Source organism: Trachypithecus francoisi, unplaced genomic scaffold, assembly GCF_009764315.1.
Source record: "Trachypithecus francoisi isolate TF-2019V2 unplaced genomic scaffold, Tfra_2.0 Lachesis_group8, whole genome shotgun sequence".
Classification (NCBI taxonomy): Eukaryota; Metazoa; Chordata; class Mammalia; order Primates; family Cercopithecidae; genus Trachypithecus; species Trachypithecus francoisi.
The window spans coordinates 111896562-111912043 of NW_022681473.1; the positions used below are offsets into that span (position 1 = coordinate 111896562).

At 47.8% G+C, this 15482-nt stretch overlaps 1 protein-coding gene across 14 annotated transcripts in view; it reads left to right on the plus strand.

Annotated features, from left to right (window-relative positions):
• GRAMD1B (GRAM domain containing 1B) overlaps positions 1-15482 on the plus strand; it is a 284882-nt gene that overhangs the window by 211521 nt on the left and 57879 nt on the right. For 2 of the 14 annotated variants that reach the window (XM_033203824.1, XM_033203825.1), the window contains exon 1: positions 592-849. The exons of 11 other annotated variants lie outside the window; for them this stretch is intronic. Coding sequence is in view for 1 of the 3 variants with exons in the window: in XM_033203821.1 (XP_033059712.1) it covers positions 965-975 (11 nt within the window). In the remaining 2 variants the exon portion in view is untranslated. Of the gene's footprint in view, positions 1-591; positions 976-15482 lie in introns of those variants that run through there. One more of the 14 variants, XM_033203821.1, reaches the window with a different exon arrangement.

Sequence of the window (15482 nt, forward strand, 5' to 3'; positions counted from 1 at the left end):
CTCTGCTTTGTCACCAATGTAAGTGCTTTCCCTGAGTGTTACTCTTGCTATCTGTGACAGCCCGACCTGCCCGAGAGGCGAGCATCCTGGAAGTCTGGGAGCCGCTACACAGAAGAGGCCCTCGGCCATCTTTTCTTGTGGATTGTGGTCTCAGTGCTGGTCTCCTCTCTTCCTCCTCTCCCAGGGCTCAGGCCGTGAGAGCAGCCCTCATCCTTTGAAGGATGCACGACTCTCTTTAGAGTCAGGCACCTGTGTTTTTATTTAGTGTCACCTCCTTGATATAAGTCGACCTAGTGGGCAGCACCTGGGAAATAATTTGTGGCAGTGAAGGGAGCAGAGTCTCCTGGGAACATGGTCTTGTATTTTGTGGGATTGAGGGTGAAAAGGAAGTAAACCTCCCCACAGCCCCAGCGGCTCTGTCCTCCACGCTGGCATGAATAATTGAGCGCCGGCAAGCTGACTGCACCAAAGAGTTGCATTATGTAAACTGGCAGGCGACGCGTGTGCGTGTGTGCGCGTGTGCGTGTCTGCGCGCAAGAGGGGTGCGTGTCTGAGTGTGTCTGTGCGCCTGTGCGCGTGCGTGCCTGAGCTCAGAACAGCTGTCTGTGAGGGAGTCGGAGGAGAGAGAGAAAGGGAGCCAGGGAGAGAGAGAGGGACTTCTGTAAGGCGGCACGACCACACCAAATAACAGCCGCAGAGGGAGGTGGGGGAGAGGGAAATAAAGGGGAGTCATGCTTAAAATTCCACAGCGGTGTGAAACAGCAGAGCAAAGAGGCGCCCCCAGCTTCTGAGAGCCCTGGCCCGAGTCCCCTCCCCCGTTAGAAACAGGGCTTTGGGATGGTCATGGAGGTGAGTGCCCTCCAGCCTCCTCAGGGCCCCCGCTCCCCGCCCCCACCCCCCCACTGCCCAATGCATGAATGAATGAGTTCCTCTCTGCACTGCACTCTGCTACTGTTCCTACCTAATGGCTTCCAGGTTAGTGCTAACTCGTGCTGACGCTTGTGTGCGTGTGTGTGTGTGTGTGTGAGTCTATATTTGTTTCCTCGTCGGATTTTTTGGAAGGGATGGCTCTGTCCTGGGGTCCGGATGGGGCCCTGGGGGCTTTGGTGAAGACCTGTCTTTCTGGTTGTGTGCTTTTCCCGTCTGACGCAGGCTGCTCAGAGCTGCCAAGAACACAAACCTTTCAAGGCAGAGTAAATCCGGAGTCCATGTTGTTTGCTTCTGTTTTCTGTTCTGGGGATCCGAAAGCAGCCAGTGTGACATCATGCTGCAGAGATGCCACCTTCTTTTCCCTCCCTAGCCTTTTCTCTTCTCCTCTATAGTAGCACTGCTTGAGCTGAGCTCTGGATCACGGAGGGGTGGCCCTGGGGTGGGCTGGAGGGAAAGGCTGGGTTGAGGGTGATGATGGTCTCCTTGTCCAGCAAGACTTATTCAGGGCCCTCTAACTTGGAGAAAGGAGGGCAGAGGAATGAATTAGTGGCATGATACGTCATGGAGAACTGGCCGAGAGTTTCTGGGGGAGGTGTGGACAGGCCATGTGCTCCTGTTCCCCACCTGCTGGCTTCCCTCCGCAGTGCCTCAGGCGGGGGTAGGAGCTGGCCAGAGCTGTGGTCAGGAAGATATGGACGGACACTGCTTATCCCACAGGGAGAGGGCCATGGGACAGATGGATCTGGCTAGCAGAAGGAGAGGATGAGAGGGGAAGTTGATAGCGCTCATCTCAGAGAAATAAAGGGATTTGTTTATTCTTTGGCTTAGCCAGCATTTGGCACAGAGATTTGCTATGTATTTTGAGAAAATAGCTACCCAGTGGCTGGGCCTTACTCCCCCACACCTCCTCGCATTGTTAGTTATTTGCTTGATTTAGGAAGTGGAGGGCTGGGGGAGGACTTGGAGCTTGTTCTCTCCCTGGGGCCTCAGCCAAGAGCTCAGGCAGGGCTAGAGAAAGCCATCTTTGCCTCTTCTCTGACACTTGCTTGCACACTCTGCTCTGGGGAGACCCCCTCGCTCCTCTACCTCCTGCCTTTCCTCCCTCTGCAGCTGACCTTGACTAGTGGTCATATTTCTAGCCTTTGCCTTGGATAGCGCTCGGCAGGTTAGAGAAGTTTGGGACCAAGATGAAAAAAGCTGGCTTTGGAAGAAGGGTAAGGGAAAGGGATGTTTTTGGGAGCTACTTGTAGCAGGAGATTGATAATGTCAAGGCCATGATTAAAAAGTAGTGCCCCCCGAGAATTGGGGGTGGGTGGGGAGTGGAGAATCAGCTAGTCCAGTTACCTCTGTAGACATTTAAGCAACTGCAACACAATCACTTGTGGAAAGAATGAAGGAATAAAAGCTGTCATCACCTAGAAGAAAAACTCCTGGTTGGGTGTGCTGGCTCATGCCTGTAATCCCAGCACTTAGGGAGCTGAGGTGGGAGGATCACTTGAGCCTGGGAGTTCAAGACCAGCCTGGGCAACATAGCAAGACCCTGCCTCTGTTTAATAATAATTTTTTAAAAAGCCTAAAACTAAACACCTCCCATACCCGCTCCCCGCTTCTCTCTTTTCTGGCCCTACAAATTTCCTCTGCTGACAAGAACAAGCCTGCAGCTCTTTCCCCCAATGGTTGGGATGCAGGCAGCCTCCCCTTGACCTTCTCAAGGTCTTTTCTGTTTAGACCAGAGGCCAGCAGACTGTTTTGGTATAGACCCAGATAGTCAATACTGGGGGCCTCGTGGACCGGGTTGTCTCAGCTACTCATTTCTGCTTTGCACAGTGGAAGCAGTCGTGGACAATTTATGAACAAACGAGCATGGCTGTGTTCCCAATAAAACTTTATTTATGGACTCTGAAATGTGGATTTCCTGTCATTTTCACATGTCACAAAATATTCTCCAGATGTTTTTCAGCCACTTAAAAATGCAAACACCATTCCTATGTCCAGATAAGAGACTCCTAAGGTCTGTGGTTTTGCATCTGGCCTAGAGATACTTATAAAAACACTCAGAATTATAGTGTAACCTGAGTTGGGGTAAAATTGTTCATCCTTCTGCCGAAACTTGGATTTGTCTCGTTGGCGGAAGTGCTGGGGGGTGTTTGCTTTTTGGAGGGCTATGCAACCCACTTAGCCTACAGGATAAAGTTGAAGCACTATACCCAGACACTCATAAAGGAACAGTGAGTAATTTCTTGATTCTTTTGATTCAGAAAATGACTGAAAATATATGTTTGCGTTATGACTTCCAAAGCAGGTGAAGTGATGATTCTGCTCTATTCTGAGCTACTCAGACCACTTTTCTCTGCAGTATTACAACTATGTCTGGGCTTCATAGTTAAGAAAGTTGAGATCACCCAGACTCCATTCAGAGGAGAAGGAATCCAATCGCTGGCTAAGGGAGCCATGTTAATGTGAGAGTCCAGTAGGTCCAGGGAAGGTATGAGAACCTCCTCCATGTGGAGGAGAAATTAGATTTGTTCTATGGCTCACAAGGGAGTAGGATAGGACCTCTGGTAGGAAGCCACAGGAAACAGTTTGAGCTTAAAATAAAAACTATCAGAATTGTCCCAAGGTGCAATGAGTTATACATCAATTAGCGACTGTCCCTTGAGAGCTAAAGATTGGGTGGGGATGTTGTAGGAGAAGTGATTTTTAACTTCAGAGAATAGGTTTGAGGAAGTAGAATTGTTTCACCCGAAGAAAGGAGGATAGGAACAGAGGAGGGGTTATAACTGATGAACTGACCTGCAGTCTGGGATAGCTGGAATATAAGAAAATGGTATTAAGTGCAATATAACAAAGGGTTTTTTCTTTTTCTTTTTCTTTCTTTCTTTTCTTTTCTTTCTTTTTCTTTTTTTTTTTTTTTTGAGGCAAGGCCTCACTCTGTCACCCACACTGGAGTGCAGTGGCATGATGTCGGCTCACTGCAACCTCTGTCTCCAGGGCTCGAGCAATCCTCCCACCTCAGCCTCCCGAGTAGCTGGGATTACAGGCATGAGCCACCATACCCGGCTAATTTTAAGAACATTTTAAAATTTTCTTAAAAGTATAGTAGAGACCAGCTCTTTCTATATTGCCCAGGCTGGGCGTTTTCTTTTTAAAATCCTAAATAACTTCCTGATGATAGCAGGAGACAGTGAGGAGGGTGGCAAGGGAAAAGCCCTGGCATTTCGTCCCCTGAATGTATTTTAAATTAGACTAAATCCTCTCTTGGTTGACGGGCATCTGCTGGAAGCCAGCAGTGGGACTGACCTCTTACAGTTTTCTCTCTTCTAAAATTTCTGACTTTAACATGTGGTCATTCTTTGGTATCCTTCGGTTTGAGTTATAGCAGAAAAATAAATCAGAACCAAGTTTGAATCCCAGTGGTCAGGCAGAGATTAGCCATCCTGGTAGGCCAGTGAGGTCAGGGGATGAGTGATATGAGGGGCAGCGCATGGGGCATGTCACAACTTCTCCCCGGCCTGCACAGCCTCGGTCTGACTGCCTCTGGAGGAACACTGGCCTGACAATACCATAGCAGTCTCTGGCGCTGAGGTGATGTGGCCCCGGCCAGAGGAAAGGCTGGTGATGCTGAGTTAACTGTGGGCCCAGACTGCCTGGATTTTGTTTCTGGATGCTTTGCCGAATTTAGATCTGAGTCCTTCTGTCTCAGAGATGCGACTGCTCTCAGTACTTCACAGTGTATTCTTTATATGTTCTTTGTCATCCTCCTCCATGTCCTTGTGTGGGTTAGGCAGCATCCACTCTCATCCTTGCATAATAAAAGCGGAAACTCGGAGAGGCGTGGCTTGTCCCCAGATCAGACATGAGGAAGGCCTGAGTCAGGAAGGCCACGTAACTCCTGGGGGCTATTCCTCAGTTTCCTGGCCTGTGTCCCTTGATGAGTGGTGATGAGAGATACTGCATGGTGTTAGTTCATTACATGTCTGTCTCTCCCATGATGATTGTGGATTTCTTAGAGTCAGAGACAATATCCCCAATGCCAAGACTTTTACCTGGCATGGGCATAGAACGTGGTCCTCACCAACTGTTTGATGGGTGGATGGATGGATCCTGCAGGTTTTAGTAGCAACATTTCTCTTGCTGAGGATGGGGGAGGGGCCCTTGATGAGCAAACACAGGAGAAGCTGGAAGTTCTATTCAGTTGAACTCCTTACCTTGTTCCAGTGGTCTTGGCCTCCCAGTGGACTGGAAATCTCTTTTGAGGAAGGGGCTTCCTGGGAGAGTTTAGCGCCTTTCTGCTTTCACAAGGTTCCATTCCCTTGAACGTTGAGGCTTCTGAAATACTTTGGGTGGGGTTGTACTTAAAGAGTTGACTGAGATTGTTAGAGGCAAGTTTATTATATACTTCTATTTTATTAATGTAATTTCATATTTTATTTTATTTTGAGAAAGGGTCTCACTCTGTTGACTAGGCTGAAGTGTAGTGGTGTGACCATAGCTCACTGCAGCCTTGAATTCCTGGGCTCAGGTGATCTTCCCGCCCCAAACTCTGAATAGCTGGGACTACAGGCATCTGCCACCACGCCTGGCTAATTTTTCTTTTCTTTTTTTTTTTCTTTTTTTTGTAGAGATGAGGTCTTGTTATGTTGCCCATGCTGGCTTCAAAGTCCTGGCCTCAAGCAATCCTCCCACCTCAGCCTCCCAAAGTGCTGGGATTACAGGCATGAGCCACTGCAACTGGCCGTAATTAAGTTCTTACTGTGTGCCCAATATCACATTTAATATCGTGTGGACACAAACAACCGTAACACTGTTGCTGTCCTATTGGGCCCTCAGGATGAATATGTAATACAAAGTTAGAGGTGCTCCAAAGATTCTTGCTTAATGACATTGAATCAGCAAGGTTAGGTTAATTTCTAAAGACTATTAAAATCAGAGATTTGGACAGATAGTGATCACTGAGAGTCTTAGAGGAATGAGGACTGTGGCACGTAAGAGTGCCATTAGAGCTGCCGCGACACGTAAGCAGCTGGCCAGTGGGAGCTCTGTCAGTAGAAATCTGAAGCAGAGGCCTGGTGGCCATTGTCAGGGCCATTGCAGAGGGAGTCCTGCATCCAGTGGGAGGATGGATTACATGACCACTATGGGCTCCTTCCAAACTATGGACTATTATAGATCAGCTCAGCCAGTACTCAGCCTGCGAACCCAGCAGGACTGTCCCCTAAATGTTAGGCATTTGTTCTGTTGTGAACAATCTCAGGAAAAGGAAATTGTACAACAGCAGTAAGTTCTTATGTTTGATTTCAGTATCTTCTGCTTCATCTTAAGTCTTTATTGTCCCAGCCCTGTGGATGTAGGAACTAGCTGAATATGTGCCTAGCGACAATCTGTACTCTCATCCCGTGTCTTTGCCACGTGGAAAGGACTGAATTTAGGAACAGGATTCAGTTTCTTAACTGGGAATTCACATTCCACTGCTAATCCTGTTTCACTCCATGAGCAATTATAGGAAGCTCTTTACTTTTGGGATGCATGGTCTAATGAGGTTTATTATTTAAAGGATTCTCACTCCAGGAAAATAGGTTGTGATCATGCAACAGACAAAAAACACAGGTGCATAGAAAGAAAAAGTGATTTTCTCAAGGGCACCAGTCAGCTCAGGATTTTAAAATCGGGTACCCTGATGTCTAGACAGTGACAAGGCTAGCAGAGAGTCTGGAAGTGATGTCATATTTTAGTTTTCATGGACCCAAGAACCAGAAAAAGGACTAAAAGGCTGGCCTTTAAAAAAAGAAAAAAAAAGCAGATTTAGGGCCAGCTTTAGAAAGACTTATCTATCAGAGTGGCTGAACGATGGAATGAACGGCTTTAAGAAGATCCCATTTTAAAAATTCAAGGACTATATATCTGCAACCCAGTGTGTGCCAGTCATTTTGCTGGAGGTACTGGGGAAGCACACACAGACGTGGCCCCAGCCCCCATGGAGTGCTCAGCCTGGTGGTAAGCAATGAAACAGCAACAACAAAACAAGACAATTTCCGCTCCTGCAAGGGCAGTGAAGGGAAACAGGGCCACGTGGTAATGATTGCCTGGGGTTAGGAAGGCCACTTTATGTGGAGTGGTCCTTCAAGAAAGTCTACTCTGAAGAGGTGACATTTGAGCTTTGATCTGAAGGCTGAAAAGGAACCAGCATTCAAAAGTTTAGAGTAAGAGTTCCAGGCGGTGGGACTAACAAGTACCAATATCCTAGGGGAACTGGGTTTGTTCAAGAAAGAGAAAGGTCTAGGGAGGCTGGAATCAGATGAGGGAGGAAATGGTGCACGACGAGTTGAGGAAATAATTGGAATCTATAAGAAGTTGGATAGTTGGTCATTAAGTCCTTCTCTTAGGGGATATGAACCTTCTCCCCAGCTGCTTCGGAGGCGAAAGCAGAATGGATTTACTGCAGACGATGAGCCCTTTGGGTAAAGTGATTTATGTCTGATTTCTGACACTGGTTCTGTAGCATTATCAGTGTTTTCAAAGATGGTTATAATTTGTTCCTCTTTGAAATATCCGTAGAGATAACGGGAACTCTTGATTTTTCCTCCTTGGCTGTGGCAGGGCCCAGACAAACTTACTTTGTTTTTGTAGGAAGGGGAAAGTGGGTCAGGCTGTTTTGTCATTTCAGGCATGGAGTCCTGGTTCTATTGCAGGGCCTTGTCTCCATGGAAATGAAAAATAGTGTTTGTCATGCCTGTTCCGGGATTGAATTCCAAACTCTGGACTGAACAGAAGCTGTAGGAAGGCCAGGCAGCAGGGGGGCGTGGGATGATGGAGACTCCAGCCATGGTGACGAAGGATCTCTTCTCCTTGGCCTGAGCAGGGAAGGCAAACAACCTTTGCCCAGGTCCAGCTCTTCCTATCACCTCTCTGGACTGAGAACGCCAGTAGAAGGGTAACTGAAGTTCTACTTTTCTCTACTTTGCCAAAAACTTTCCATGGACTTTGCCCTTATGTTAATTAGTCAATTAATAAATTCATCAACCACCAAAGTCACTGCTCAGACTTTCCCTTGTACCAAGTAATTCCTTCCAGGGTTGAAGAGATCCCTAATGAGACTATGTCTAGGTATTAGTCAGCTGGCTGCAAATGTTTTAGATGGGCTCTCCCACCTTTAAATTTCGTTGTAAAATTTTTTTTTAAGTTTTGGGGTTTTTTTTTTTAACTTAAATATTTATACAAGACAAGGAAGGAGGAATCAGTAAGTGGGGCTTGTTGCCCATAAGAAGTGCCCTGAATTATCTACTCAGTATTTACAGAGATAGGGCACGTGAGGGACAGAGTGCTGAAGGAGGTAGGGGGATGGGTCGTGTGGATGCTGAGTGAATGTTTGGATGGCCCACGGTGGCTGGTTCATGAGCCTGGAGAATTATCAGCCTTCCATTTGTAAGGTGTCTCTACCGGTGGTCTGGACCTGGCAACAGTCCATTTCCACCTTTGGTCCAAATGTTGGACACACCCTGTCCCTGAACACCGTGTATGCTTCACCCAAGAGCCCGATTTGGAAAGGCCTCCAGGAATTTCCACAAGTTACCCAAACGGAGGAGAGGGGACAAGAGGTTCATTTCCGTCCAAATGTTGCCTTTGCAGCAGGTAGGGAAGGCCCATTCTGTGTCAAATCTGCAGATGGCATTTGTAGGAACTGTGACGGGGAAGAAAGGCGTTAGCTTGGGAGCCCTTTCCCTTTCTGTCCCTTGCTGAAATGCAACCGGCTGCTAAATCTAGGCCAAAGTGTGGCACACCTGGACCAGGCTGAGACTCTGCTTTAGTGTAAGTTTGGGAGGAGAACTTCTACGCTGTAGGGAAAAAAAGCGTCTCTTCTCAAAGCTGTTCTGGTCCCTTCTTTCAACCAGGTAATCACAGCTTGATGTTCTCCCCTAGAAAGGGAACTGGACCCAGTGGCATTTATCACCAGGTTTAGATGCCAGAGATAGGCACACAGAGAGCAGGTTCCATGCACGGTCACAGGGAGCTCCTCTTAGAACAGTGCAGGTCTTATCCTTTTGAACCCCAGCCCCATCCAGCATCCTGAAAAGCATGTAGGTGGGGAAGGGGAGGCACTGAGATTGGCACTGTTAGGTGCCTGAGTCTGAGCTGTGAAGGGGAAGAACCATCCTGCTGTCTGTTAACTCCTTGGTGGACAGTTGTGTCATCTCCCTGGACCTTTTGTATTCATAGCAGTAAGAGGGTTGGACCTGAAAGGCCCTTTCATCTCTTTCTCTGAACCAGTCAAATCTTCTGGGAACTTGGGACTGTGGGTTTATTTTCATGAGGAAAAGGAACTGAGACCAGGAACTTCAGGGGTTTATGACAAGGAGTGAAGCAAGCCTTACCTGGTCATTACCAGTGACCTGGTAGTTTGCTGTCTAAGGAGGAGGATCCAAGGGGAATTGGGAGCCCTGCTGGCATTTGTGATTTGGGCTATTCACTCCCCTCTACAAGGTTCTGGTTGGGTCTGCCCTTGCCACCTGCCGTGACATGGGCACAGAATGTAGACTCTAGCAAGTGACTAGCAATAACACAGAAAGAATAACCATCTTCATGGAGTCCTCGTAGACTCTGAATTTGGAACTGGTTTAGCGGGGCAGACCTACAAATGGAGGCATTTGCAGGCAGCATGTACATTTCATGCAAATGTTATACAGATACACCCGTGGCTCTTCTCTCTCAGCCACTTGAGCATGTGCTTTGGGAAAATTCAAAGGGGAGCTGGCTAATTCATATGGATATTTGTGGTGGCATTATGAAGAACTGAGAAGGATTATTAATGAAACTTGGGAATCAGCATGGGGATAGGACACGTGTAACTAGGTAACAGGGTAGTCTTCTCTTAGGAATTAGGGACTAGTCATCAGCTTTTACCCCATGCTACAAATGGCAGGGACAGAGGAGATGCTTGTGATATGGCTGTGGTCCTTGGTGCCAATGGTAATCATTAGGCTCCTGCACCAAAAGGTGATGTCCCATCAGGTTCTGCCCACACCTCATCATCTCCGCGTCAGATTCTTCCACATTAGCAATTCCTATGACAAGCGCAAATGATTTTACTATTCCAGCAGGTCCACCTACCTGGTGGACACTGCACAGCTGTTATACCCAGAGTTGTAAACAGGTCTCTGTGACCTGGGCAGATATGTCAGTCACTCCTTGATACTTAAGAGATAGTTTCTTGGGAGTGTAGTGGTTCTCAACCTTCAGAGTGCTTCAGAATGAACTGTGATACTTATTTTGAAATGCAGAGTCCTAAGGCCATCCACTGGAAAATGTCATTTACTGGGGGAGTGGGGCGTGGTGTCAGGTTAAGGTTGGGATTCTGCATGTTAAGGAAGCATCCTTTGTGTTCCTGGTTCCTACTATGGGAAGTGGTGCTTGGGAGCATCAAAGCCTCTGAGGAGAGGGGACGAGGATATTTACTCCACATTTTACAGAGAGGAAAAAGAGTCTTTTTGTTGGTTGGTTGGTTGGTTTTTTTGAGATGGAGTCTTGCTCTGTCCCCCAGGCTACAGTGCAGTAGCACAGTCTCGGCTCCCTGAAACCTCCACCTCCTGGGTTCAAGTGATTCTCTTGCCTCAGCCTCCCAAGTAGCTGGGATTATAGGCGTGCACCACCGTGCTCAGCTAATTTTTGTGTTTTCAGTAGAGATGGGGTTTCACCCTGTTGGTCAGGCTGGTCTCAAACTCCTGATCTCAAGTGATCCGCCCACCTCGGCCTCCCAAAGTTCTGGGATTACAGGTGTGAGCCATGGTGCCCAGCCAAGAGCCTTCTTAATGATAGCAGCAGCTCAAAAATATTTATGGAGTGTACCAAGCACTGTGCTAAATAGTTTACTTAGGTTATTTCATTTAACACAATAGTCCTATGAGATAGGTGTTTGTATCTCTCATTACCAGTGCTCCTGGCACTGAGATGATTACAGCCATACATTTGATCATCCAGGTCACTGCAGGGCTGCGCTTAGAAGAAACAATGAAGTCAGCACTTCATTGCAGTGTTCAGGTGTGAGAAGGGGGGCTGAGAGTCTGATTGGGAATGCTCCAGGGCTGGGGCAGCCAGGGCATGCACTGCAGAGGGAAGTAGGAACGAGCAGCTGCAGTCTAAACAGGTGGAGGCACCCGGGGCCAGAGAGACAGGTATATATTTTGCAATATCTGGGGCAGAAATGAGTTTCTCTGAAGGCAAACAAGTTAACTCAAGTGAGGCACACCGGAACGCCAACTAACTATTCTGCTCTACTCAGGATTCTGCAAAATGCACGGTTAGCTGATCAGGGAGCTGGCTTGCTGACAAGGTCTGACTTGTGCCTGCAGGACCACACCGGGGATAAGGACGAGGAAGAAAGCCAAGCAAAGTGGTATAGCGGCCACTGTCCGAGATGGGCGCAGGGGGGGGCAGGGATGCTGCAGAGAGTCACTGAAGAAAGGGGGGGGCAGGGATGCTGCAGAGAGTCACTGAAGAAGGGGGGGGCAGGGATGCTGCAGAGAGTCACTGAAGAAAGCCTGAAGAGTCCTCCTCTTCTTTCTCTACTTCTGTTTTCTCAAGGACATCAGCTGGACCTAACTATAGGAGGTAGGATCAAACCGTAGGTAGCATGAGATACTGTGGTTAGACTTCAGGGAATACTGTTTGCCAGTAAGGTAACCAGGGGAGGACAGCAATAGCCTGTGTTAGAGGTTTTAAAAATAGGGGAAATGGGGGAATAAATGAATGACCTCTGGGGCCCCTGCCGTGGCTTAAAGGTGGCTGGTGGGGGTCTTAGAGGACCTATTATGAGTGAGAGCTGATGATTACAGGAATCTGTCAAACATCAGCTGAAGCATGTTTTACTTGGTGACACATGGTTTCTGTCAGTGTTCCATATATCCCATTCTATTTTATGCCTTTTCACCCTTGTTCGTGCTGCCTGCCACCCCCCCCCCCCACATTCTCTTCTCTCCTACCATGCCCTCCTTGAACCCCATACCTTTCACCTGGCTAACTCCAACACGTTTTCTGAATCTAGCACAAGTGCCACATCCTCAAGGCAGCATTTCTCTTTTTCCTTTATTCTCTTCTATCATCCCACTTACTGATTATATGAACACGAGAAGAATAGGCCTCTAGCTCTTCCTGACTAGTAATGTCCCAGGCACACAGATGCTTTCTTATTCACAAAAATGAACTTGAATGCCTCGTATTATGCCAGGAAATACTTGTGGAACTGAAGAGCCAGATCCAAAGTCATATCACCTTGTCCAGGCACTTAACCGCCCTAGACTCAGGTTTCTTACATGTGAAGTTGAGAGTTGAATATACTAAACCTAAACTCTGGGAGCGAGTCTTAGTCCCATGGCCCATCTAACACCAGTCTTCATTCCATCCCTACAACAAATGTAAGGTCTTTTTTATTTTTAGTTCTTAAATCCCAAGATTTTGAAATATATTGCCATCCTGTTACGAATAATGGTGGAAGGGTCAGATGAATGACACATTATAAAGTTTGTTTGAAACTTTATGTGATGTATGTTATATGTTAGAAGATACTCAGGAATTGGTTTTATTTGCTCAGCAGGACATCCAAATCTATGGGATAATGGGTTACCTTGTAGGAGTTTCGGGACTCTAGCAAGTTTAGTGCTGACTTTGCTGACTTAGAACTAGAACTGCAAATATTTCTTCTTTTATAGAGAAGGATCAGAATGGAGGTAGAGCACTGGGTGGGGACACGTAAGGGGTATATGTGGGCTTAGTCTGGAAGTGTAGATGTCCATCAGGTGATTGGAGGGACAGAGGAAAGAGAGAGAGAGAGAGAGAGAGAGATTGCTAAGACATGGAGACATGGAAGAGTGAGTGTGCATGGTAAAAGGATCTGCAGGCAGACCCCCATGGCTGAGGCAGAGGTGCAGACAGACCCCAATGGCTGAGGCAGAGGCACAGATAGACCCTGATGGCTGAGGCAGAGGTGCAGACAGACCCCGATGGCTGACACAGAGGTGCAGATAGACCCGGATGGCTAAGGCAGAGGTGCAGATAGACCCCGATGGCTGAGGCAGAGGTGCAGACAGACCCCAATGGCTGAGGCAGAGGCACAGATAGACCCCGATGGCTGAGGCAGAGGTGCAGACAGACCCCGATGGCTGACACAGAGGTGCAGATAGACCCCGATGGCTGAGGCAGAGGTGCAGACAGACCCCGATGGCTGACGCAGAGGTGCAGATAGACCCCGATGGCTGAGGCAGAGGTGCAGATAGACCCCAGTGGCTGAGGCAGAGGTGCAGATGGATCCCGATGGCTGAGGCAGAGGTGCAGATAGACCCCGATAACGGAGGGTGAGGTACAGATAGACCCCGATGGCTGAGGCAGAGGCACAGATAGACCCTGATGGCTGAGGGTGAGGCACAGATAGACCCCGATGGCTGACACAGAGGTGCAGATAGACCCCGATGGCTGAGGCAGAGGCACAGCTAGACCCCGATGGCTGTGGGTGAGGCACAGATGGACCCTGATGGCTGACACAGAGGTGCAGATAGACCCCGATGGCTGAGGGTGAGGCGCAGATAGACCCCGATGGCTGAGGCAGAGGTGCAGATAGACCCTGATGGCTGAGGCAGAGGCACAGCTAGACCCCGATGGCTGTGGGTGAGGCACAGATAGACCCTGATGGCTGAGGCAGAGGCACAGCTAGACCCCGATGGCTGTGGGTGAGGCACAGATAGACCCTGATGGCTGAGGCAGAGGTGTGTTGGAAAGGTAGCCAGTGTTGGGGTTCAGAGGTAGGCTGAGTGAGATAATTGAGGAACATAAAGTCTAGAGTTCGGGTTTTATTCCACAGAGGGTGGGAAATTGTAGGGGTCTTTAATCATCAAAAAGGATGAAAAAAATGCCAAATCCTCTTTTTAGAAAGTTCACTTTGACAGGAAAAGAGAGAATGGATTGAAGCCTGGAGGCAGGAAGTTGATTCCTTCTTTCTGTTTGTACTCACCCAGCTACCCACTGTCTTTCCATCTGTCTATCTTTCTATCCACCCGGCAAACAAACACGACTGAATGCCTGCTTCTGAGAATGAGCTTGACAATCAGATAGGCCTGTGTTTGAAATCTTGCCCTGACTCCCATCCATCTGTGTGACTTTGGGTGCATTACTTAATCTGTCAAGAATCCAGATTTATCACCTGAAAAATGGGACTAACAATACTATTTGTTGCAACTTCATGGGTTGGTTGGGGGATTAAATGAAATAATATTTAATAAGTACTCGGTGCTACACCAGGAGCTCATGAACACTCAATAATGTGTAGCTATTTTGATGAATATTAGCAGGTTGAAGGTACAGATTTGGGAGCCATCTTGATATTCGGGATTGGTAAAGCCAAGGGGGTGAAGACTGTCACTAGGGTGGGATTCAGCTCAGTGGAACACATGCCACTGACACAGCCCTGCTGGGCCGTGTGAGGCATGCAGAGGGCTGTGCCTCCAGGAGTTTGTAGGTCCTTCATACCAGGCTATGTGCGTTCAATGCTTTAGTCAGCTCCATGGAAGAGGTTTGGAAAAGCTTTTTGGAGCAAGTGGGATTTGAGATGGGTGTTGAAGAATGAATAGGAAAATAAAATAAAATAAAAACAAAACAAACAACAACAACAGCAACAACAGCAAACAGAATGAGCAGGACTCCAGCAGCAAGATGAGGAGGGCAAGGGCTCTTTAGGCTCAAGTAGTGAGTCGTATGAGAGTTTGGAGGCAGGAGAAAGAGCATGTATATTAAGGGAATTGGGGGAAAGTGTGTAAGTGTGGAATATGCAAGCCCTTTAAGAGCATATAAGGAGAGAAAAAGCATAGAGGTGTCATTGACTTTTAGCAGAGAACTTTAGATTCCATTTTGAGGATTTTGGACTTTAATGTGGGAGCTAGTAGAGCGTAGTAAGATGTTGGGCTTGTAGTTAGAAAGATTAATGACACAGCTGTGAGTGAGTAGGAAGAAGAAAAGGAGGCAGAGAAGACCACTTAACCAGCTCTTTATTGGAAGAGGGTGAGCAGAATTCCTTGAACCTGAACTGGGGCCCTGGGGAAGGAAGGGAAGGATGAGGTAGAAAGCTTTGTAGAAATAGAATTAGTGGAATTCAGTGACTCATTTTTTATGGAGTGAGATGGAAGAGAGGGCTCTGCGGCCTGAGAAACCTGGTAATGAAATTGCCATCAAGAATGGGCGGTCATGGGAGGAGATCTGGAAGGAAAGATGTCCAGCTCTATATTCAGTGTGAGGCACTCACGAGACATCATCTGGAGGAAGCATCCACCTGGCAGCTGGTTGTTGGGTTAGGCTAGCGACTGTGGCCAGGGCCGGAAGCAGGTAGGAGTCTCTGCCTGGTTGGAGTTAGAGAAACCTGGAGATGGCCAGGGAGGTGACAGACTCACCTTTAGGGAAGGATTAATTTCAGGCTGGGTAGCAAGAGTTGAGACAGGCAGAGGAGTAGAAGAGAGGTGCATGTCATCAGGGAGAAGTTTCCAAGAACAGCACAGATGATCAACAGCCTTAAGAGCAGA